The following is a 25,198-nucleotide window of genomic DNA, read 5'->3' as shown; positions in this document are numbered from 1 at the left end:
GGGGTTGTTCACAGGAGGAGCTGTATTATCATGCCTGGAAGGACAACTGCATAGCCAGGCATTCCCATCCCATGCCCATCAAAGGCAACTGGGATCCCCGAGTAGGCAGGGATTCATCTGCTACCATCTACTCCTCTTTCTGACCTACCCTGAGGCATGGCTAGGCACACCTTACCGTTTAGGCCTTGCAGCTTCAGATCCGACCTTCTGCTTCAGCCAGCATGTCTGTGAGTCAAAGGATTGCCAGCCACCATGGGCTTGGTACATACTCAAGGCTCCTGGCACAGTTCTCACTGCCTTGCTGTGTAAAATCTTCCTGCAGAATTGTTTTTTACCTTGTCTCTTGGGAAAATGTGTGTTGATTCAGTGCACAGGATGAGGTGGACTTTCTTCCGTCTGTGTGTATTGTTTTTTGTTTGTCTTGCAAGTTGCAGAAGGGCATTTCAAGAGCTTTTCTCGATCTATGGAAGGCAGTGAAACTCACAGGGCTACTTGCACATGGCAGACAGCAGGCACCACAGCCTGAGGCACCACAGCCTCACGCTGGCAGCAATTCGTCTTCCATACCAGCGATGCCAGTGCAGAACAGCTAACACAGAGGCTCACAGTGTCCAGGAGGCTTGTGAAGGCCATAAGCAAATCCAAAACCTGAGAAATCAGTGTCCCGGATTAACCTTGAGGAGTTACCACATGAGAGCTAACGGGCTGTAAATCTAGCCTGGTACCTAATTTGCAATGATTTGTTTGTGTATCAGTGCAGTTTATTTGAAAAACTTTAAACAATCAACACCACCTCCCCGAATATGTAGCTCCACCTTAAAAAACCAACACCACCTCCCCCCCTGCAATATGTAGCTTCTTGTGTGATTTAACTAAATCATAAAATCTCACTTCAAGTTATGCTGGAGTGAATTGTTGTGCAAAACATCCCTTCTGTAACTCTGCAGAAGCTTGAACTGAGCCCAAACTCAAAAGTGTCCTTGAAGTTTGCAGGGAGCTGGGAGTCTGTGATGCAAACTTTCAAGGATACAGTTTAACCTGTAACTAACTGAGAGGGAAACAGACATGTTTCATATTCAAACAACTGTAAATGAAAGCATTGGATTCAACTTCAGATTGCAGCATTTGCAATTCTACATTCTTGTTCCTCTATCATAAACCGATACAATAATACAAATATTGTTTTAATAACAGGTGAAAAAACCCTTTCAAGTAAACTTCCTCAGCAGCAGCTGAGTTCAGCAGAAAGCTCCCGCTCTCTGGCTCAGTGATCTGCATAAAGGAATCACAGAACTTGTAAGTTCAGGAAGCTTCCAGCCCGAGGGAGTGAAAAAGCACTCCTGGAAGCAGCAGAGGGGTAGAGGCTAAGCACTTTGAAGTCCAGATTTTACAGTCATGTTCTTTTACAATTGAAGCAGTGGATATATTTTCTCTCTCAGTGATGGTTTTGTTCTGATCCGTTCAAGACACTTTTTTACCATTTGTTCTCTTTTTCAATTCCCTGTGACTAGGCCTCTCCTGTCCTACCGCGTACTACACAATCTCACTTCTGTTCACCTGCTCTTTCCTTTGTTCAATCTCTTCCTCTGTAAAAAAATCCAGTATTTTCAGTTAAATAATTCAGGCAGTTAAAGCACGGACTCATGACTTCCTATTATCCCTTTGTACTTCTGTCCACTATTTGTCCTATCTATTTGTACACTGCCAGACTTTCAAAGCAAAATTTTGTGGACACATTGCCAGGCTTGGGAATTAGCAATGATCTATTACTTCTGACGTGCCTTCTGCCTTGTAAATAAGGATAATGTTATTTGAATCCTCTTTTTAGCAACCGATCTGGGATACAACATGCTGAGCTACTGTGTTCATTGAAGATGGGGTTGTTTACCCCTCCTGAGTAGGGCAGGCAAGTCAAAGCTACATCAAAGGTTCTCAGTCACAGGAAAACACTACAACTTGTTTTGGGACAGCACAGCCCACGAGACGGCAGAGCTGTATGAAACTGGCGTGACAGCACCAGTCCTTGGGACAGTGTCATACTGGGAGAGAACGTCACGAGAGAGAGAAATTCTAAGGATCAATTTCCTAATACTGGGTAAAAAGAGAATGCGTACAACATGTTTTCATACACAGAGAATAAATTTTGAGCCCACAAATGTAGGTTTAGAATGCAGAGCTACTCTAATTAAAAAAACCCAACACTGACAATAAAAATGAACAATTTCTCACTCTGTAATGGCAACCAAATATTGCTAATGGCCACATGAGATTTGAATCTCTGCCAGAAATTTGAATCAAGAATTGACTCTCTGCCAGAAAGACATAATGATGGTCAGAATTTTAATACAATTTTTAATGTCAAATTATATGTGAACAGGATTGGGACTTCTGATCAACTTCAATCTACCAGATGTAATTCATATACTATTCTGAAGGAATGGATTAAGAGGAATGGGGGAGAAGCACTGTTCTTCTGAAGTGCCCATGTGGAGGTCATACTGTAAAGTTATCTGTGAAAACATTATTTTGGAATAGCTCTGGGGAATTTCCAAACGTGGATATGCCATAATATTTGCAGAATGTTGGCCTTCACCTTGTTCTAAAAAACTATCAAAGCCAAAATATTTTTTTCTACGATATTTAGTAGCTTTTGGATAACATACCCAGGACTCAATCCTGAAAAACAGCCCGTTATATGGCCTCTTAGTTTTTTCCTTACTGCCTACATTGAATTAATAATGAATTTTTCATTCACAGAGGAAGTTGCTGACCCAGTTGATGTAGATAAATGAGTTAACACTAATTTCCAAATTACTTAATTTGTTAGGCAAGACAATTAGATATTATTTTTCCAAGCTTTATTTGGTTTTCAATTAAGATGTATTAATATCAACTATAAAAACAACCTCATCTTCCTTTTGCTTTTTTTTTTTAAAGAAATATTCTTATACATGAAGATTTACCATGGAAATTAGTTGCACATAAAGAAGACTTCTGGCAGTGGTAGAAATAATGAGCCTGGCTTCTTATTCGTTTGTAAATCACGCATCTGAAAAAAAAAAGTTATCTCCAATTGAATCTAAGCGATAATAACACCTCTGTCTCTGACATTCGCATTTAGGAAGGAGTGATCTCATGTTTTAAGTCTTCCCTCAGAATAAGCTCTCTCCAGTACTTACCTGGCTCACTTCAATAATTCGTATAAACTTCCTGCTTCTGACAGGCCTCAGAAATTGGCTAATGATTTCCAAACCTTACTGTTGAAGTCACGCTGTATTATAGTCTTGTTAAGCCTTGATTTCCAAAGACATAAGGGCTTTTTTTTTTTTTTATTTTTACAAAGCCCTGCCCTAAGGACTGTCCCTGACAGCATGTTGAAACCCAGCCCTACTACAGTACTCCATATTTTTGAAGGACATATTCAAAATTACTCATTTTTAATTGCCACTGATCATCACTATTGTCTTCCTTCCAAGTCACTTCCTTACTCAGGTTACAAATGAGTTACAGCAGGACTTTATATAATATCATGCTTTAATAAGCGAATCTCAAAAATGAAACTATTTTGCATGATTTTCATTTCATGCATACAATTGAGCAGTGACAGGTCTGCCAGAGAAACCTGGAACAACTCTTTACTTCTTAACCATTCCAGCTTTTTTAATAAAAACTCCAGAACTGTTTGCGGGGAGGGAGGGTTAATACTTCTGCATTAAACCCCTCCTGAACTCTCACCACTTAGCAAAGCTCTGCAAACCCCTGGCTGACCCAACTTCCCCCTCCTCGTTTCAAAGCGGTGCCTGCGCCGGACGACAAAGCCGGGCTCGGCTGCCCATCCTCGGCGGGGGTGTGTGCGTGCGTATGGAGTGAAGCGAGCGGCCCGCCGGGCGCTGGAGCTGGCACCACGGGCGCGGAGCCCCAAGCCACGGCGCGGGCAGGGGCGGGCAGCGGGAGCCGAACACCGGCCCTCGGCCCGCCGTAAACCAACTTCCCGGCTTCGGAGCCTCCCGCCGGGGGGAAGCCGCCCGCCGCCTCAGCCAGGCGACAGCCGTTGGCGGCCGTTGGTGACAGCTCCGCGCGCGCCCGCCTCCTTGGAACACACCAACAGCCCGCCGGGAGGGGGGGGAACTCACAAGCCCACCCACACTCGGCTACTGTCGCCTCCCCCTTCTTGGCCGCTTCCGCCCGTGCGCGTCCCGGTCCGACTCCGCCCCGCTCGGCCAATCACATGAGCGAGCGCGGGGGCCGCCGGGAGCGGGCGCTACCCGAGGGGGTTCGGCTGAGGTGCAACATGGCGGCGCTGGCAGGTTGCTGAGCGGTTGGTAGCCGCGGTTCTCGGTGCAGGCGGCTGGAGTGGGAGCCGCGGGGAGGCAGCGGCGGACAGACGGACGGACGGGGAAAGAAGCCAGTGGAGCCGGGCGGAGAAGGGCGGAGGAAGGTGGCGGGGCCGGCTCGGGCCCCCGGGCGGCGGCGATGGCCCAGTGTGTGCAGTCGGTGCAGGAGTTCATCCAGGACTCGTTCGTGCCCTTGGTGGCCGCGCTGTGCAGCGAGGAGGCGGAGAGGCTCACCCGCAAGAACAGCCTGAGCTTCGCCGAGCTGGTGAAGCCCTTCTGCCGCCTCACCTCGGAAGGTCGGTGCCGGCAGCGGGGCGGAGCGGGGTGCGGGGTTTGTTGACACGGGGCGGGGAAGGCGCCGCCGCCGCTCCCTCACGCCCGGGGGGCGAGGGGGTCCCGCCGGGCCGGGCTGCCAGACCAGCTGTGGCTGCGCCTTCTCCGCCCGGCCGGGGGGAGGCGAGACCTCCTTTCCCCGGGGCCTGGAGCTGTGACAGGCTTCGCGGAGGCAGGCGTTTGCCGGGGTTGCCCCAGGTGTCTGTGGAGTCGGTTTAATTTTATTTGATCTGTTTTTCTCTGGGGAACCTTGGAAGCTAAGCTTCTCCTGAAGGCATTGCAGAGCACATGACTGAAGAGAAAGGTGCTTGTAAATCTAGCTCTTTCAAACAGTTTTTTTTTTTTTTTAAACGACTTTACTGTTATCTGGCTAATACTTGTACCTGACTATAGCTGAAGATCTTGGATTTCATACTTGTGGTAAGGCAGTTAGTAAAGTACCCAGTCGTTGAAAGTATGGTCGTCTTTTTTTAATTGTAATTTCAACTGTAAGTCTTTACTTTCTTTTACCTGCAGTTTTATTGTATATACTTTTTTTGGTTAATGTTTCTGTGAATAAGACCTGTGCAAAGAGAAGGTGGGAATTGACCTGATTATATGGCATAGGTGAAATGACCATGTAAAGTAACAGCAGAACTGGAAACTGTCTGCTTATGAGAAACAATAGGATTATTTTACTGTAATACTTTAAATTACTGTGGTTTTTTTTTTTTTAATTTAAGTAAGCTATGCTTTTCACCCTCATGAACTGCATCTAAATCCCCATGATACAGTTTTAATTTCCTAATTTTGCAGCTGTGGCCACTGTGAGGAATCTTTGAGAAGGGGCATCCTTGCTGTTCTGTATAGGCTGCCTGACTCCGATGGTATGAACCATCCTGTTCAAAACCTGACCCCAGCGTTAGAGAACTGAGAAGCTGAAGCATGGTACAGTGGGTTTTGTTGCCGCACTACTCTTTGTGTATTCAGATTCAACAGACCACAAGCTTGACTGCAGTCCTTCGTTCCAAGTGTGACTTCCTTTTCTAGCTTCATGGAAAAAAAACCATTACTGCATGCTATATGTAACTTCTTGTGGTGAAAGCCGATGTGCGTGAGGGTAAGGAAAGCCATACCCGGCATTTTCTTCAGGCAGAAGAATAGTTCAGTGCAATGAAGTTTCTCATGAGTTTGTATCATGGCAAGCAATTTCTCTAGCACCAGAATTTGTGGAGCTCTATGACAGGGAAACATGCTTCTTGCAGCCTGCGCAAACGCTGTTGCATCGTGAGACTGTTAATTGTACCCTGTGCACAAGACCTGGAAACAGGATAAGTTCTTACATTGCTCTGCCTTAATAGATTTGTCCAGATTAGCAGTACAATTTTTCCATGGTGCTTCTCCTGTCCAATAAACAGGAAGAGAGGCGTGATTAATGATCTGATCATGGTACAGCAGAATGTATTTACATGCACATACCTCCACAACTGCGTGTTTCATTGCTTATGACTGTTTTGATGTCTTGACTTTTAAGCGCAGTTTTTCTTAAAGTAGCATGAAGCACTCTCCTTTTTTTATTAATACTCCTTTCTTTAGTTAGTGGCTGTTACACTGGATTTGTAATGTAAGATTGGGCTGGTTAGTATTTCTTCTCATTAGAAATAAGCTATCTTGTGCAAAACTTTGAAGTACACGTGTTACTTCCTGAACTCTTCTATAATTTGAGGAGCTCAGTCACTGGTTTGCTATTGCGTTTTTAGAGTCCCATTACAATACAGATTTTTCTCTGAAGTTTAGGATTTACATAGCTTATGAGCCTGCTGGAGGCTGCATATTCATCAACGTTCTCACTTAGAGAAGCAGTGCAGTTTTGAAATGGATCTCCTGATTTATGTGCAAAACAGTTTTGATACACAGAAACTAATCTTGGTTTTCTACTGGGCATTGTATCAGTTGTTCTTCACACGTTAACAGAGATGTGAAGGCGCAGACCACTGCTTGATTCTTCAACTAGTGTTAAACCACGTGCTTCTTGTGGTTGTTCAGTCCAAGGAGACCAGGTTATATTTGCTTTCAAGTAGAACCCCATGAATATGCATAATGTGGACATAGGAGGGGGACCTCTGTGCTAATCGGTATTAATCTACTCGTCAACTTCTGCCTATCAGTGACTTGCTAATATTGGTGTAGCCTGAAATACCCTTGCAATATAGCAAGTTGTGATGGTAGGAAATCCTGAGCACAGGTTCAAAGTGCTCCTTACTGTATATTTAGCTTCTTGACTTTCGTAACTAAGTCACTTTTTGTTATTGAAGGAGAAATAGTTAAAAAAGTGAGAGAACAACTTTACTGTCCCGTTAAGTCTTTGAGGAAAACAAAAACAAAACCCTCCCCAAACTTCATTTTTCTTTGATAAAGAAATGGATTTTATACCTTCATTTTTATTCTCAAAGTGTCAGTCTTTCTTAGCTATTGTGTTTGTCAGTAACAGTTGATGCCTAATTTAGCAAATGTATACATTGTATAGATGGTATTTTTAAAGATTCTTAAAAACAGGATGTTACTTAAAGAAAACCTATCTGAACTAATACTGTCTTGATGGGAGGGAGAGTTATAATGTACCCTTCAGCTAACAAGTATCACTTTAAGATAGCCTTGGTTACTCTTAAACCGAAGTGTTTTATGTCTTAAAAACAAGGTGCTTCTGACAACTGTATCTGATTGTAAGCTTTAAATATGTACTGGAAGTAAGGAGGTGTAATGGGAACAGTGTTTATTTGATGAGCTTAGTTTGATGTTAGGAATTCCTTGTTCATGAGTGTGTTAGTCAACTTATGAATATTCTCAAATTCTGATGAGAAATATCTTGTTCTAGTATATGTTACTACTCCCACTTTTGGCAAAATACTTTCTGTAATGATCTTATGCACACTTGAAGGAAATGTATAACACTAGAAAATTTTTATTAGTGGTTAAGGCAAGAGCTTTGTGGGCTTCCAAGTATGTCCTTTATGTCAGTCCCTAGCATTGCACATATGCCAGAAATGTCATCTGTGTCCTGTATGGAAATATGTTTGCTCTTCATTGTTATGGCTATATATTTTAGGAGAGACACCAAGGATGAGTTTCAGTGTTATAGCTGCACTGGTAAAGGCAAACTTGTTTCTTAGTTGTTTGTCCTTCCCCCTTCCTTCACATTTGATTTTTTCAGTAATCATGTGACAGTAGGGCTAATAATTTACCTATAGGATAAGATGGGAAGGGGGGGAAAAAAGTCCCTCTCTTCAGCTGATAGAAATGCTTAACTGGATCAGTTAAGTTTAGCCAGCACAATTGGCCTCCTCTGTGTTGATACAGCTTTAGGATGAACCAGTTCAATCTGAAACTTACAACTGAAAAGAAATGTGTATTTTTAGGTCGTTCTGGGCAGGATCAGTTCTCTAAACTACTTCACTTTGTTTTCCCCATGAGCTTCAGTGCTGGCTAAAGGTTGGGAGTGAATGTGTGACTGAAGAGGGTAGAACCACACCAGTCCAGTCTTGAACTGCGATGGAAATCTGCTTTAACAGCTAAGATGGACTGTACACACATCTGGTATAATCTGGCTTGGACTGTGTAGTTGTTACTTCTGAAAAAGCTTGTGGAAAAGATGTGGAGTGCTCTCCAGGCTGGAGGAGGCTGAAGACTCAGTTTCAGAACTTCATGGTGTGAATTTTGTGGTTAGTTGCAAGACGAGGAGAACAACAAGAATTTTCCTTTGTGCTGCCCTTCATATACTATACAGTGATTGGTGAAAATAAAATGCAAAGGAGTCAAGGGCTGTACTGTAGGGCATGTGGTAGCACCAAGTGTCTTAGGTAGCCATACTCTATGGGTCCTCCCTGCACCTAGTCTGGCTTGCTTCATGATGCTTGTGGTTTGAAATAGGGAAAATGACATAAAAAATCAGAGCAGACACAGAATTGTATAGTCTGAAAATGTCGTGAATACTTTATAAAAAACAGATGGCTTGAGGCAGTAAGATTCACAATGGTTCTACAAAGGGAGCTCTGCATCTACGAGTCATGTGAAGCTCTAATTGTTGCTTATAACGTGTAACTGTCTATAAGATACAAGAGGTTGCAGCCCAGTCAAAGTTTAGTGAAAAGATCACAGAGCTAGACCTTAAATAGAAAGATGGACCTGTATGCGTAAGTGTAAAAAAACCTGTAGTTTTCTTATGATTAATCTTTTTTTTTTCTTTCTTTTTTTTTTTTTTTTCTTTTCAGGAGACACACTTTTTTTTAAAAAAACAACAAAACCTCCAAAACAAAACAAAAGCAGGGACTTAGGGAATAAAAGCAATCACAATTAAAGTAAAAAGTTAAATCTGCATATGATGATATTTTTTAAACATACAGAAAATAAAGGCACCACATGTATAGCTGTCACAGTCATATGGAATTTCAGCTTTAACTTTCAGTTAAATACCATTGTTCATTAATCATCTTGGTGGATTTTGCTACCTTATCTTTTAGGCTTAGTATTGACCCCTTTGCATGGGCGTGGGACTCTAGTGGTGTTTTCTGTCTGATGGCTTTCTTGGAGAAGTTGGTCTTAATGGGAGGAAAATATTTTTTGGATAAGTAACGCAAAGCCAAAACAGTGTAAGTTACTGTGTGCTAATAACGTAAGGCGGGTATCGCACTTTTAAAGGCCTATTTTAATAATGAATCTGTTTATTTTTTGAACTATTATTTTCATTGCTAGCAGTCTACTTCACTTTTTCTAAATAAGCAAACTTTACACACCAACATCTTGCTTACTTGCCAGCTGTTTGTAGTTCTGCCCTAAACACTAGGTCCATGGACATTTTTGCTGTATTGTTGGGATTTTTTTTTTAAGGCTGCATGCAGTAATCCACTATTTGTCAGGCAAAACTCTCATGTATAATTCTGAAATGAATATTTAATACTTGTAAGACTTTTTGTTTTTCAAACAAGTATTTAAAATTGAATCAGATATGTTGGTGCTCATAGAATCGTGGAATGGTTAGGGTTGGAAAGGACCTTTAAAGGTCATCTAGTCCAACACTCCCACAAGGAGCAGGGACAGATCAGGTTGCTGAGTCCCATCCAACCTGGCCTTGAATGTTTCCAGGGATGGGGCATCCACCACCTCTCTGGGCAACTTATTCCAATGTTTCACCACCTTCGTTGTAAGAAAACTTCTTCCTTACATCTAGTCTGAGCCTGCCTCCTTCTAGTTTAAAACCATTACCCCTTGTCCTATCGCAACAGACCCTGCTGAAGAGTTTGTTTCCATCTTTCTTGTAAGCCTGTCTTTAAGTACCAGAAGGCTGCAATATGGTTTTCCCAGAGCCTCCTTTTCTCTAGGCTAAACAACCCCAACTCGCTCAGCTTTTCCTCATAGGAGAGGTGCTCCAGCCCTCTGATCATCTTCGTGGCCTTCCTTTGGACTTGCTCCAACAGGTCTTTTCTGTGCTGAGGGCTCCAGAGCTGGACACAGTACTCCAGGGGGGGTCTCACGAGAGCAGAGGGGCAGAATCCTCCCCCTCGACCTGCTGGCTGTGCTGCTTCTATGGAGCCCAGGATGCAATTGGCATTCTGGGTTGCGAACGCACATTGCCAACTCAAGTTGAGCTTCTCGTCCACCAGTACCCCCCAAGTCCTTCTCCTCAGGGCTGCTCTCAAACAGTGTGTTACTAACGTGTGTTGCTAACATTGATTTTATTTTTAATGGATTAATTTTTACCAACAGTTTGTCACTCAAGAAATGTAACTTCAATAACGTTTTGTTGAAATAAATAAATCCTGTGATGCCTTTTGCCCCCCAAAACAAGGGAGTTCTAAAAGCATTTCTTTAAAAACAACAACAAACCAAACAAAGATAATCACACTGTAGTATTAAAAATGAAAGGATATGTTCATTTTGGATGAACTATTACTATGCTATCCCTGCCAAGATTCTTGTATGCTGTTATATGCTGGGGTTTTCTTGGAAACTGGGGATGCCTTGGAATATGAAATGTTATGTGACATCCATACGTGATTACTGTAGGCTTTCTGTGCAAGTTGAGTACATTCCACAAGGAGGGGGGTGCAGCAGGGTAGGGCGTGGGTTTTGAGTACTTTGTTGCTCTGGGTGAATATTCTTATAAGCTAAGATCCTGTACTAGGTTTTCATCAGTCTGTATAGATGAGTCTAGCGTTGAAGTAATCTCTCGTTCTTCCCTTCCCCTCACTCCATTTTTGATACTTGAGTATTATGGTCTGTGATCTAGAATTGACATTGGAGCAGTTTAGTGAAGAAAGTGATTTTTAAAGAAAGAAAAATCTATTGAAGAAATACCAATTTGTGGTAACTGTTTTAACTCTGTTATACTCCTCAATAAAGCTTATCTCTTTTCTTTTTTAGTTCACATGAGAGATCCTAATAATCAGCTTCACATAATTAAAAATTTGAAGATTGCTGTCAACAACATTATTACTCACCCACCTCAGCCCGGTGCCATTCGAAAACTTTTGAATGATGTTGTGTCTGTCAGTCAGCCTGCTGAAGGACTGGTAGCCAATGTGATCACAGCTGGAGATTATGATCTCAACATTAGTGGTATGTAATGATACTGTGTTTTTCATAACTTAAACTGGAATTTACTGTAAGGTTTCTAGCTTTAGTTTCAGGTTCAGGACATATATTAAAGTTACTCAATTATTTTTGAGTAATTGTTTTTACTTATTCAGGTTTATCAAATAGTTTTGTTTTTATATAATGCTAAAAAAGTGGCTGAACAGCGTCTTTAATGTTTCCTAATGTTATCATTCTTCTGAAGTTGTGTTAAATCATCATATTATTTTAATGTAGAAAATAATCAGGCTTTGATTGTGGTATCAACTCATTGCATTAGAGAGTTTTCCTCTTACAAAACTGATATACTAACTTGTTACTCTTGGTGGAATAAATATCAGAATTTATTTACAATGTCGATACTAATATACAGCTTTGTGTTGAAGTTAGTCCTCCTGACTTCTTTTGTTTGTCCTTTTACTTAATGCATAGAGTTTATAAAGTTGTCATTAAAAGTTTAAGGGCAAAAAGATTTTGAGGAAAAATGTGATTCCTTGTACTGTTTTTTGACATGAAACTCTGTGCTTCGTATTTCACTGTGAAAATGGCTAGAATATTCTAAAAATGTTTTTTCAGATCTCCAAGGGATAAGATGTTGTGAATAATTCTAAATGAGACATGATCTTGAGAGCTGAGAAGATTAAACTCCTCCCAATTAAGACCCTAATCTGTTAAAGCCTTTGAGTACATACTTAATGCATGTATGCATTGCCCTATTTAAACATGAGTGATTTATTGTACTTAAATTTCAACATGCAGTGAGAAATTTTACTTTGTTATAGCAAAAGACTGGTGAAAATTCATGCAGATTAGGTAGTGATATTGTCATAGTATGTTGATTTTTTTTTTTTTTTTTTTTCACGTTGATGATAAGAAATTGCATAATGCTACATCTTTGATACCTAATTTACAAGCCATGTCCTCAACTTAGTGTGAAATATTGAGAGTAAAAGAAAAGACTTGATCCTGGAAATTCTAATTTTTGAGAGCTATTGGAAACTGCACCCTTTTCTCAGTTTCTATGCTCCTCTTTATCTGTGAAATTGGTGAACTGCCATTTTTATGTGAAATCTCTTTGGAGGGAAAGTCTGCTTTAATTCAAGAGATTGTAGGACCCTAAGAAAGCAGAGTGGTTTCAGTGAAGAGACTTTTCTGTAACTTTTCTGGTTACCTTAATTAAGAAGTGAGGTAGTGAAAGAAGGGAAGAAGAATAGTGGCTACATCAAGCAATGCCATGCTTTGTAGTTGTAGAAGCAAATAACTCTCCTTTTATTTTTCTGGTTTGCTGCTGGAGCATCAAACATATGAATTGCCATACTTGGCTCTCTTCTGTCTTTAAATGATTAGGTTCTTGTTTCCAGTCAGACTGACTATGTGCTTATTTGCCAGGAGGAGAGATATGTATAATCTGATTAAGATCATACAGAAGGACAAAATTATGTAACAACTTTGTAGTTTTGTGGTACCCATTTTTAGGGGTACAGAACACTGGCACAGTGCTCTTGATAATGAAACTTGGATACTATTACACTGTAGGAGGATGTGAGGAAGGTCCTTAGCTTGTCAGGTGGAGTTCCTTTTCTACTTAGAAAACTGAGTGTTTATGGAGAAACTTACTGTTTTTGCAACTTTGTTAGACCGTTTTATTGAAAACCCATGGAAGCATTCATTCCTGGCAACAAAACATAATCTTTTGGCATGGAAATGTGAAATGCTCTCATCTGTTTTTTTAATTTGCTCTTTTTGTTTTGGTGAATTAGTTTTCTAGGATAGCAATATCAAAACATATTTCCTTAATCTAGTGATGATCGAGTGCATTCTGTTTTGAAGGAAGACACAAACGTTGTTTAAGAAGCTCGTGTATGAATGTTGCCAGTGCAGGGATCATCATCCTGCTCTTTTTTTGAGAAAGGTTTTGGAACTACTGTGGTGAATTGGTTTAATTGTCTGTAATCCTTCTTTGTTACACTTGTTGTTTAATAATCTCATAGTTCTGTAATCTTGTACTGAGAGACCTGGTTGATTGCTGAAAGGGTGCTTAGGTTCAGCCATGCCTGCTTCTCCCATGTACATGTGGAGAGTGAGGAAAAGTGATCCTACTGAAGACTTAAAATTTTTTTTTTCTTCTCCCAAGTAAGTTTTCAGCTGGATCACTTCCCTGGCTATGTTTGTTCCGTGCTGCATGATGCGAATGCTGGTATGCAGCAGTACAGGAATATGATGGAGATAAGGGAGAATGTTGTGGTAACTGCTTTCAGCATCTTCAGTTACTTTAACTTAGTGTACTACAGGCTGAGAAATCACAGAAATTAGTGTCTTACATTTATAGTATCTTCCAACTAGAAAAATAGCAATAATATCTAAATATAACTTAATTCTTTACTGCTTTAAAGACACTTTTATTCAAGCTCAGAATTTGGACTGAATGATAAATTAATATTGAGTTCTATTAAAGTACACTGTCAAACGTAGAGGAGCCTGAAATGTTTGTGACTTAATTTAGCTGGAATCAAATGTCTTCAGTCCCTGATGGGCCTGGATGGTATAGATTTTATAATTCATGCTACCAGAGCGTAAAAGCCAATAGTATGTTTGCACCTGACCCTTTTTAGTATAATAATATCATGTTTTTTCTATCAGATCGCTCAGTTAAAGCTAGTGTTCCTTGGTACAGTAATTGGAAAGAGACACTGATGGAACTGAACACATCCACGTTTTATTCAGGTATTTTTTTGTGGTTGGTGCCAATTTACCAAATTGCCCTTTATTCCTCTTCCATGTGCTCCATCCACCTTTCCTTACCATCTGCTACAACTGTTTAGCACTTTTCTTAGTGTAGATGTGTGTTCCTCCATTTTTTTTCTCCCCTAAATGAAAAATTATTGGTGATGGTTGTTTAATTTTTCTTTTAGTCACATTTCTACTCCTGTTAATCTAAATCATTTGGTCGTTCCATAGAGTCAGTAAATGCAGAGTGGTGGTGGGAAATAACCTGATACTGTAAAAGCACTGTCTTGTTTGATCTTATGGAACTGTATACTGTCACTGTTCTGTATTTCAAATGTAAATACTTTCTGCTTCTCTATAGAACTTCCATCTCAGGGGATAGTAGCACTTCTCAAATTGGAACTAAAGTGCTGACTGTACTAAAATAAAAGCACATATGCCTCTGCTATATTGACATTCTTTCTGGAGCATGACTCTCTTTAAAACAAACAAACAAACAAAAAGCTTTGTAGTACATTTTCACCTAATTTATAAGACTTTGCTACCAAAATGTGTTGGTTATTGACCTCTCAACTTACCGTAAAGTTCTGTGTTGTGGTGTATAAGAGACAGATTTTGATGGTTTTCAGTTTTAAATATTAACAAAGTTTGATCAGAGGGCTGGAGCACCTCTCCTATGAGCACAGGCTGAGAGAGTTGGGGCTGTTCAGCCTGGAGAAGAGAAGGCTCCGGGGATGCGTTATAGTGGTCTTCCAGTACCTAAAGAAAGCCTTATAGAAAAGACAGGGAGAAACTCTTTAGCAGGGCCTGTTGTGATAGGATGAGGAGTAATGTTTTTAAAATAGTCTGAAGCTTGATAAAAGGAAAAAAATTCTTATGATGAGGGTGGTGGAACACTGGCACAGGTTGCCCAGAGAGGTGATGGATGCCCCATTCCTGGAAGCATTCAAGGTCAGGTTGGGTGAGGCTCTGAGCAACCTGATCTAGTTGGGGATGTCCCTGCTTCTTGCAGGGGGATTGGACTAGATGACCTTTGAAGGATCCCTTCCAACCCAAACCATTCTATGGTTCTGAAGTTTATGCCTTTGGTTAGCAATAGCTGTTATTTCAATGGTGTCTGTTAAGATGCTGCCTTCTTTTCTGAATGTGCCTGAGTGCCAGTATCTGTGGAATTAATCTTGGTCATCAGGTAGCTAAAAAGTACAAAACTTCATAATGTAGACTTTTAATTCTTAAGCTGTTATGTACGAATATTACTTACCAGTGTTTTTCTTAAGAATTTCTGAACACATTAACAAGTTTGCCTAAAATTCAGTTCTGCTTATTTAGTAAGTTGGAAACATATTACTGGAAAAATGCAAAATATGCAGATTTGTGTACTTAAATGACACAGTGTTGCTATGTGCTGCTACAATGTGTGTTATGAAATGTTACATCTGTGAATTTTTTTCAAATATTGGGGTTTTTTTTTAATATGGTGCATGTTTATAATTTTAAGTATCTACTATAAAACATTATAGCCCTGTAATGCTCTTGAGTGAATAACGTTAATGTATGTTGTGGTTGTGTAAAGGGAATCCATTTGCCTTTGTAGCCACTTCCAAGGTTCTTGATAGGGTGGGAGGGGGAACCCCAGAAACTAAAGTAACATTTCCCTGTTTGTAGCTCTGTCAGATTTTAAAAACCTTATTTTTGCTGCGGTTCAGCTGTAAAACAGAAACAGAGAACTGGAAACAAAGCTTGAAACTAAAATGAGGTTGAAATTTCTGCCTAAAGTAGTTCAACATTGTTTGATTTGAAAGTGAGTTACTACAAGGCTTTGTTATACTTGTGAAAAATATGCATTTGAGTCACTTTCTCATGGTTTGTTTTTAGTAACAAGCTGTGTTTTCCTTAATTGAAATAACAATATTTGCATGTAGACTTAGTAAAGCCAGGAACTTTTTATATCCTAGATGAGTGGTCAGAGAGCAGCTGCTAGAAAGGCTGTAATCAAAAACTAGAGATTTGCTTTGTGTTGATCTTTTTTTATGCAGCGTGTGCTGACTGCTACACTGAGTTCAGTTATGAAGTGTGACTATAATCTGACTTCTGTGTGGATGAAGCTGATGTAAGGTGGCCTGACAGTGTAGAACTAAATACAATACGTTAACTTAATGCACTAGAAAGTAATTCCAACACAAAAATCAAACTCCATTTCCTGAAGTCAGCTAAGAAATCGAGATGGTGTTTCTTTGGGGTGAGAGGAGGAGGTTTACAAAGCATTAAAAATTGTTGCATGAGTTAAGTCAAGGAATGTGTTTTCTTAGGGCAATATTAAAAAAAAAATCTTCAGGATTTCTTGTTAATGCCTTTTTTCTCTGCTAGTTATTGTTTTCTAGTTTGCACATTAGTGTGGAGTCAGAGTGTTGGAAGCTGACTGATTTTGCTCAGTGATCTTTTTTTCCACTCGTGGGAAGAAATTGCAGATTTGAGATGGCATAAAACAGACTTGAAAGAAGAAAAAATACTTCATGGCTTTGCTGATAGTTGGAATGGAAAGAAACAGACAAGATTTTTAAGTTCACATGTTCTTTGGATGTCCCAGACATACTTGGTTTTCCTTGATTTGTTGCTCTTAGAAAAATGAAATCACTGTTGTAGAAGAGCAATTAAACATGGGAAGTCAACATTTTAAGGCATTAATGGTACAACTCAGATCTGAGCTTTTAGCTTTTTGGATCTCTGCTTTGCCAACTGACAGCTGAATTGTTTGTTTTAGCAGGGCAGAGAAAGGGAACTACTGTCAAGCCAAGTCACAACACTTCCAAAAAGCTACAGACAGGCTGGCAGGATAGGTGTTTGATAATCTTTAGTTCCTCTACGTACTCAAAAGTTAATTTTGCTTCTTGGTTAATTCTTACATCCCTAGCTGAGGCAAATTCAGTGACCTTTAGAAGAATTTTGATTTTGTTTTGTTTTCTTTTTTTCCCAAGTGTGTGTGTGTGTTTAAAGGAGTAGTATGGAGTAGTTACAGTAACAAGGACTGAATACATGTGAGCCTACAACATTGAGGAAGTTGATGCTTAAGATACTATTGCGTTTCACAGGATTTGATTCAAAGTGTTACTGTTTCTCCCACTTATGTGTATTTTAGATGCTTTCTCCTTAGACTATTCTCCCTTCTTTTCCCTGCCGTGCAGATCTTGTTAGAGTTTGCAAGCTTCAATTTTAGGCGTATTCTTTCATATTTCTTGTTCATAAATGAATAAACAGAAGTTTTGTTGAATATTCTGATTTGTTCTATCTTATTGTGTATTCCAGCTACTACTCCTTGGTTTGAGTCTTACAGAGAGTGCTTTCTTCAGTCTATGCCTGCATCGGATCATGAATTCTTAAACCACTATGTTGCATGTATCCTTTGAGTGTTACAGACCTCTCTAGTGAAGGCTGTTATGTCTGTCTGCAGAAATGTAATGTAGGAGACTTTGAAATTTTGCAATAATTCTTTTTGCTGTTATGATTTGAAATATATTTTTTTCAGTATATCTAACTATATACAGACTAATTTTGTAAGGGGGAGGTCAGGATTTTCTTTGTGTGGGGTTTTTGTTTTTTTTAAACTGCACTTCTTATGTGTCAAACTGAACTCTTAGCTAATACCTGTAAACTAAACTTCCTCATCATATAATGCTTTCTGCTGTAGCTCTTTAGGTATCTGTTGACTGTCTCTTGTGTACAACAGAGGCTTGTGTGCATGGGGTGCACCTGCTGCTTTTTGTAGCTTTTTCTAGCAGATGGACGGGGGAGACTGGGGAGAGTGTTTTGGAAGATTTGGTGAACTTTGAGCTATTTTGGACAAAAAGAAGTCTGGAAAGATGCCTAAATGCTTTAACTTTTTTTTTTTTTTTTAAACCAAAACTTCGACCTGATTTGCTTGCCAACTGGGAAAATAAAAATGTGCACTGTTTCTTGATGTAGCTGATGTTTTAGCTTTACAATAATTATAATGCTGCAGGTTTTGTAACACCTACTCTGTTCCTAACTCTTTACCGTACTTTACCATTTCAGTGGGGTGGAACAGGTATGTCAGTAGCCATTAGAGGGAACCATTTGTGCAGAATTAATTTGGCAAAATATTGATTCTGGCCTTTGACTTCTAAATTTCATTAACATTTGAAGTATAACTTTCTGGCTTTTCTGAATTAGTGTCTTTTTTTTTTTTGGTGAATAGATGTAGCAGAGCAGGATGTTCCTTATTCATGATTATGCTGTTGCATTGAGGTAAAAATTTGAACACTTCTTTTTACTCAGAAGATATTGCTGTGTTTATGAATATTGATGTTACTGTTGCTCAGGTGATACCTTAAAGTTCCAACTCTCCTTGGAAGTTCAAAAGTAAAGTACGCTGCGGGTGAATTTCAGATATATGTTTCATATATGCACAGTTGGTCTGTATCTAAAAATCTTAAGTGAACTATTAACTATTACATATTGGCTTAAACTTGGATTCAATATCAGACTTGGATCAAACTCCTGTTCCATCTCACGTTGCAGATGTTGGTTAACTGACCATTTAAGTAGTGATTTTTATGGAGACTAAGACCACAATCTAATTGTGCATACTTTTGTGGTAGTATCTTTTACAGGCTTGAATATTTACTAGTCTATTTTATTTTATACACTACTTTATTATATGATTAGTGGTTGTTCCTGAGTTCTTTTGGTAAATGTCCTTAACATGAATTTAGGTATGCTTGTAGTTTCTTCTAGTGAACCAGAGCCTGTGGAGCAGTTTCTGAAGCTATCTCAAGAACAGCATCGAATTCAGCACAGTAGTGAATACTTATATCCAAAGTGGTTTATACCAAATACGCTCAAATACTACGTGTTACTACATGATGTAAGCACAGGAGAAGAACAAAGGTGAGTCTTCTGCCTTCAGTGAACTTATGGATCAAGTCTGACTGACACGCTTGCTTTTATAAATTCTGTTGAGATAAGACGTAACAGGATCCATTAACTAGTATGCTGACTGTTATCAAGACAGATTTCCTGAAGTGCTGTTTTTATATCTACTTCTTTTTTTTTTCATATAAAATAAGAATCATTCCTAGCTTCTTGAGGAAGATGCTTTCTTTGCTAGCTAACTGAACTAATTGTCAAAGATTCTCAGTTTTACTCATGCATAAAGGACTGATTTAAAAATAGGAGGATTGATTTGATATCAAGACAGGGTAAATGTTTTGTTTTTTTTTTTTTTTCAGAGCTGACACCATTTATGAAGAGATGAAGCAGAGATATGGAACTCAGGGTTGCTATTTGCTGAAAATAAATTCTCGGGTGTCTAACAGAGGAACAGATGAACAGATACCAGATCCTTGGAGTCAGTATCTTCAGAAGAACACTATCCAGAATCAGGTATTACAGTATTTTAAAAACAATTTATAAGGTGCATATGAAAGCCTATTTTAGTTATGTTAAATTTTTCCTTAGTGTTATGTATGTGTTTCTACAAAATGGGCTAATAGGCAGTCAAGATATTTCTAACATAGCTATGACTTTTTGTGAGAGCATAAGATGAGTCCTCTCTCAAAGAACTGTTCTCTCTGCTACTTGAAATTGACTGTAAGGAGCACTGAAATACTAGAGTGTCTGAAATAGACCGACAGAAGCACTGAAATAATAGACTTCTGCTTTATGCAGTGAGAAGAGCAAAGACACTTCAAAGTGTCCTGTTCATAGTAACTTTCTCCCTTCATTTTGGCTAATTTTCTTCACTCTTATGATTTGATATTTTTTTTCCCCCAGGTCTTCTGTACTTCACTAAACAGTGTGGGTGTGTTGTTTTGTGGGGGTATGTTTGTTTTTTCTGGTGATGTCTTGCAGACCAGCCTGGTCTGTCATCTGCTAAGATGGGAAATGATAGTGTGTGTTAGCTCAGAGTCTTGAGTTCAGTTTGCCATAAATGTCTGTAATTTTGGCTTCAGGACCAAAAATATTCCTTCTTGAGTTTACTTTTGACTGACCTGAAGTTTTAACTGCATGCGATTAAAAGGTTTATTTGTGGAATCATAGTTCTTTACCGAATCTAGCTGGCACTAGAAAGGCAAAACATCTGTTTTACTGTAAGCTTAGAGGACCAGTAAGTAATGTAAATTAATTAGATCTTTTTTCTGCCCCATGTCAGCTGTCCAACATAGATGATTTGTGTATAAGCTTATTCAGGAATTGCTTTAGGGAGCATATTTCACTGCTGTAGGCATTGCTGTTTAAGAGTTGGGGTTGCTTGCTTTAGTGAAGCTTAGCAGTGCTTAGCAGTTGCTTAGCAGTTGCTTAGCAGTGAAGCTATTTGAGGAAGCCAGAAGATACTTCCTTCACTTGTTGGTGAATATAACTTTAATTTTTACAATAGAACAGATTCCTAAAGCCTCACAAACTACTTAATAAATGGATATATATGAGTAAACATACTTTCTTAATAATTTAGTTACCAGTTGTTAAAGTTTAACAACTACTATTGACTGTTTTTTGTGTGTGCTCTAGTACTCTTAAAATTCTGATTTATTATTTTTTTTTTTTTTTCCTTCTGGCAGGATTGCTATGAAGATTGTCCTTATACTAACATTTCAAACAAGAATACTGATCGCTTGATAACAGATGGCTTAGACAGTGAAATTAAAGGTATTTTTGTTACTTCTATCAAAACATTGATGTGATAGCATTTACACAGCTATCTTGTGTCTTTGACAGTAATCACTTGAGTGATTTGTTAGGGAATTCAAAGGAATAATTCTTGAAATGCTCAAAGGTAATTAAGCTGGTATCCACAAAGAAAAATGCAGTGGTCCTGATCCACTGGATTGGTGGTAATTGGTAGATATATCTTTAATGAGATGGCTATTGATGTATTGGGCTCATCTTTTGGAAGATTAAACATATTGTCTACGAACTCTGACAATTCATAAGAAGTAACATAAGATTAAATGGTTAATTTTCATTCTAATAAAAGATCCAGTTAGTGTGCTCTGATATAGCTTGGAAACTGAGGGTTTTTTTTGGTTTTAAATCTGGAGATGTCAGAGTAGTGAGTTACAAAGTAAGTTGGCTGGAAGAACTTGCCTCGCAATTTGGCTCATGAATGTCATAGGACAGTAAATTAAATTGAATCCAAATTAATACATAGCCTTTTAATTTTATTTTTTTTTTTTAAGGCAAGTGTGTAGGATTCAGATGAGAAGCATCATCAGATAGGGAAGAAGTGGAAGTACACACTATCTGGCCTGACTCAGCCCAGATCCTTCAGACGTGACTTGAAAAGCATGGGGAGACCTAGTGTATTTCGGGGAGCATGCGGTTGCCTAAGACAGCAGCTTTCCAGGGCCTTACAGCCTGGACGTAGTCTGCAAGCTGCTATTTGAACTTTATAAACCCAGCTGTACATTTATTTAGTAAAATCCATTAAGGATTTTCTTTCACAGCTCAGCTTTGCTCAGTGCTGGCTAGGGCCAGTTAAAGCAAGCTGATGTTCTTACACGGAAAAGGAAATAATAAATAAGAGAACTGTTTCAGTCTTACTGCAAAATGACGTCTTGGTCTAGTTTGGATAGCTAGATGCAATAGTGGTCAGTAGCCCTTCTCACTGAACTAAGAGAACTTCAGATAAGGTTGTTTTACGTCATGGTTGGTCAGAAGGGCATGGAAAATGAGTTTGAGCTTTTTTAATCTTAAAACAAACAGAGAAGAGTGAATGAATCCAACCGGGCTATTGTATTAAGTGCTGCATTTCCAACTTCACGTGAATGTTTGACTGATTTTAATGTTTTCATAGTTTTTCTTCAATGCTGTTGATACTTGTGGATTCTTTGCACTGTAGTTGAGAACCAAAACCATACATACTTAGATTCTCTGAACTTTCTGAAGAATTTCAGGACTGATGTATTATTCAGGTAGTGCTCTGTTGCTCTCCGCTCATTGTTGATCTGTAATGCAGAATAATTAGTGAATAGCTTTACTTAACAGAGTTCTGAGTGAGGAAAACTTTAAAATAAGTTAATAAAAATGATCCTTAAAAACCAAAATGTTTAAGTAATTTTATACTTACTGGGCATTTTGTTTCAATCTTTCAATAGATGGCCTGTCAAATAACTTTAAGACTCACCCACTTCAACTGGATCATCCGAGCGGCAGTTTGGATAGCACTGATTACATGAAAGCTACTGCATCATTGCAGGACTCAAAGAAATCAAATTCTGGAACACCACATGGTGCTTGTTTAACACTCACAGATCACGATCGAATTAGGCAGTTCATACAGGAATTTACATTTAGGGGACTTTTGCCACATATAGAGAAGACAATTCGGCAACTTAATGATCAGGTAAGTTTACTTTTAAAAATATTTTATGCTGTAATAAGAAAAAACAGTTGGGGTATGAATGCATTTCTCCAAGAATATCTTTTGAAATTATTGCTTCCTTCTGCATCTAATGATTCCGTGGTCTTACTGAAAACTGTAAGTAAACTTATATTTTTTTTTAACTGTCTCAAACTAGGATTTCTTTCAAGTGTGTTACTTAGTGTCATGCCTGTGTTAAGTCAAAGATGTGCATTAAAGTTACTTCCATTACAGTAAGGTCCTTTCTTATGTGTATGTTTCACTTTTATATGGTCGTAAACAGCTGGAGAGATGGATTGACTTACATTAGTACAATCAAATTACTGTATCCAAGCATTAGACTTGGACCCAAATGTCAGTCAGTTATCTGAACTCTGTATTTTGATTGAATTGTTCTTTCAGATTATAGTTTTAAGTATGAGGGGTTTTGATACTTAGTATCATGCTGTAAGGAACACTCTCTTCCTGGATTGACTTTTGGGAGTTTGTATATGCTAACCCTGTTTATGCTTGGAAAGTTTTATGAAGAAACAGTAAAAAAAAAAAAGTGCATACATAAAGTGTAGCAAACAGCCTTACCATTAGGAATGCAGTAATACATTTCTAGTACTGGTAAGAAAAGCGTGATGTTATGATTTTTAAAATTATCTTTAGAAAGAGGAGCAGTTTGCCTTAAATCAAGGAAATGTAATTCCCTGTAGAAGTTTCCTTGTTAGTGGAAATTATCTAAAAGAATAGGGTTGTGTAACCTTGCTTGCAGATATGACTAGTATCCTTGACACTTTAAATCAACCTTTACAATGTGGTAATGCTTTATGGGGGTGGTGATGAGGAGAATGTTCTCTCCTGAAGTATGTACTTAGTCTAGATTTTAGGTTGGACCAATACTAGAAATTAATATTCTGTTAGATTTCAAACAGATATATCAAATAGTTCAGTTATTAGGATTGAGATGCCTGCAGTTTACAGCAGCAATAGTGAACCTCAACTGTCTGAAGTAGAATAAATATATGAACTGCGACTTCTATGTCAGTGTCAGTGATTCATTCTAAAGGAGTGTGTTCTTGGTTATTTTACTGTTTTTATTTATTTCTGTTTTATGGAAAAAACAGAATTTAGGAAGCCTGATGAAGTTTGTGTTTTTATACTGGTGTAACTTATACTAATATATCTCTTGCAATGTAGTGCTCTAATTTAGTGTCTTTTTGCAGTTGATATCCAGGAAAGGCTTGAGTCGATCACTGTTCTCTGCTACCAAAAAATGGTTTAGCGGCAGCAAGGTTCCAGAGAAAAGCATAAATGAACTGAAGAATACTTCTGGTTTGCTGTAAGTAATTTCAGTCCTTACCTTTTAAATCTAAACTGATAATGTACCATTTTTTTTTGGGAGGGAAAGCCTGTGCTTATTTGATGGTGTTCTGCAAAGTGAACTAAATAAACAATATCATAAAATACTTTAATTAGAGAAATAATGACAAGTACTATGCCTAAACTTGTACAGTGAAGGAGTAGCAGAACTTAAAGAAAAAGGGGATAAAAGCAACTGTTTACAGAGCCATCTTGCTGTTATATTTACGGTGAAGCTTTTGAAGTTACAAAGAAAATAAAGAAGTTGTGATCTACCATAAAGGATTTTTTAAAATTGGTACAAGCTTTTTCGTTTCTTATTTAAGCCAAACCCCATGTATAGGTGTTTTTGTTTATGTAACTATGTAACTTACTGCAGTTGAGTATTAAGTATATTGCTTTTGCAAGTGCATTTGAGAGCTAAATTAAGGGGAATTTCATACTTTTTGCACTTGTATTTTACACTAAACCCAGTTTAAAATTTTACCAGAATATTCATTCTGTATGCTTTGCAATTTTCCCTCTATGAGTGAGCATCTGTAACTGTGAAAAGCACTCTCTTCAACTATCTTATCTTAACCACAGAAGTATAAATAGTTCTTGGACATTACCTAGCCAAAGTTAATATCCCTTACATGTAGAGCTTTAAAGTAATATGTGTACGTCTTTGGATTCATTATCAAAGTGCTGGTAATTTCAGCTTTCTGTAAGCTGAACTTGTAAGCATGGTTTGCTTCCTACAAAGTTTGACTAACAAGTGTCTTTGAAAATGTTTGATCTTCACAGAAGTGATTCATATATATTTGACTAACCAAAAGTTAGACTGATGCTTGCAGAGGGCAGGAACTTGCCTAGTGTTTTGACATAAGGCATAGTTTTTTAGTGAATTCTTTCTCTCGGGAGAAGTGGGAAGAGATAACAACTACAGCTAGGTGAATAGTCTAAGTCTTTTTACTTCTCATGGAACTCTCTTTAGCTCTAACAGCCTTACTGAGAAGTTTCAGTGATAGCTGCATAGGTTTTTTTTTTTTTTCTGTATTTCTTGGCTAAGAAGAATGCTTGCATTGAATGTTAGTGGAACAGTGAACCTTGTTGATTGGAAGATAGGGTGTGAAACCAAGTTACATGTGGCAGAAAGGAAATGGCTTCATTTTTCTTATCTGTTTTTTGGGTAAGGCTGAAGCAATGCAGTTTTTATTCCTACTTCGTGAATAGAAATTAAGATGAGAGGGGAAGACTTTATAGAGCATATCTTGCACTATTTATTAAAATTATGACTTTGAATTTAAATATTTGTATTTGTAGGTATCCACCAGAAGCACCAGAGCTTCAAATCCGGAAAATGGCAGACTTGTGCTTTTTGGTGCAACACTATGAACTTGCATATAGCTGTTACCATACAGCAAAGAAGGACTTCTTAAATGATCAGGCAATGCTTTATGCAGCTGGAGCACTGGTTGGTACTTCACATAGC

At 38.6% G+C, this 25,198-nt stretch overlaps 1 protein-coding gene across 4 annotated transcripts in view; it reads left to right on the top strand.

The window, feature by feature from the left end:
* The first annotated feature begins 4,272 nt into the window (after positions 1–4,272).
* The window catches only part of TRAPPC8 (trafficking protein particle complex subunit 8), a 57,050-nt gene continuing 36,124 nt past the window's right edge, over positions 4,273–25,198 (top strand). For 2 of the 4 annotated variants that reach the window (XM_086740764.1, XM_086740762.1), the window contains exons 1-10: positions 4,273–4,630; positions 11,064–11,258; positions 13,914–13,997; positions 17,304–17,393; positions 18,731–18,905; positions 19,247–19,400; positions 20,576–20,663; positions 22,112–22,359; positions 23,589–23,704; positions 25,030–25,180. In XM_086740764.1, the coding sequence (XP_086596890.1) occupies positions 4,474–4,630; positions 11,064–11,258; positions 13,914–13,997; positions 17,304–17,393; positions 18,731–18,905; positions 19,247–19,400; positions 20,576–20,663; positions 22,112–22,359; positions 23,589–23,704; positions 25,030–25,180 (1,458 nt within the window). In that variant the 5' untranslated portion in view covers positions 4,273–4,473. The remainder of the gene's footprint in view (positions 4,631–11,063; positions 11,259–13,913; positions 13,998–17,303; positions 17,394–18,730; positions 18,906–19,246; positions 19,401–20,575; positions 20,664–22,111; positions 22,360–23,588; positions 23,705–25,029; positions 25,181–25,198) is intronic. The other 2 variants (XM_086740766.1, XM_086740765.1) reach the window with 1 other exon arrangement.

Source organism: Chlamydotis macqueenii, chromosome 2, assembly GCF_036417535.1.
Source record: "Chlamydotis macqueenii isolate bChlMac1 chromosome 2, bChlMac1.mat, whole genome shotgun sequence".
Taxonomy (NCBI): Eukaryota; Metazoa; Chordata; class Aves; order Otidiformes; family Otididae; genus Chlamydotis; species Chlamydotis macqueenii.
Note: the sequence above shows the minus strand (reverse complement) of the source record. Positions and strands in the feature narration are given on the sequence as shown.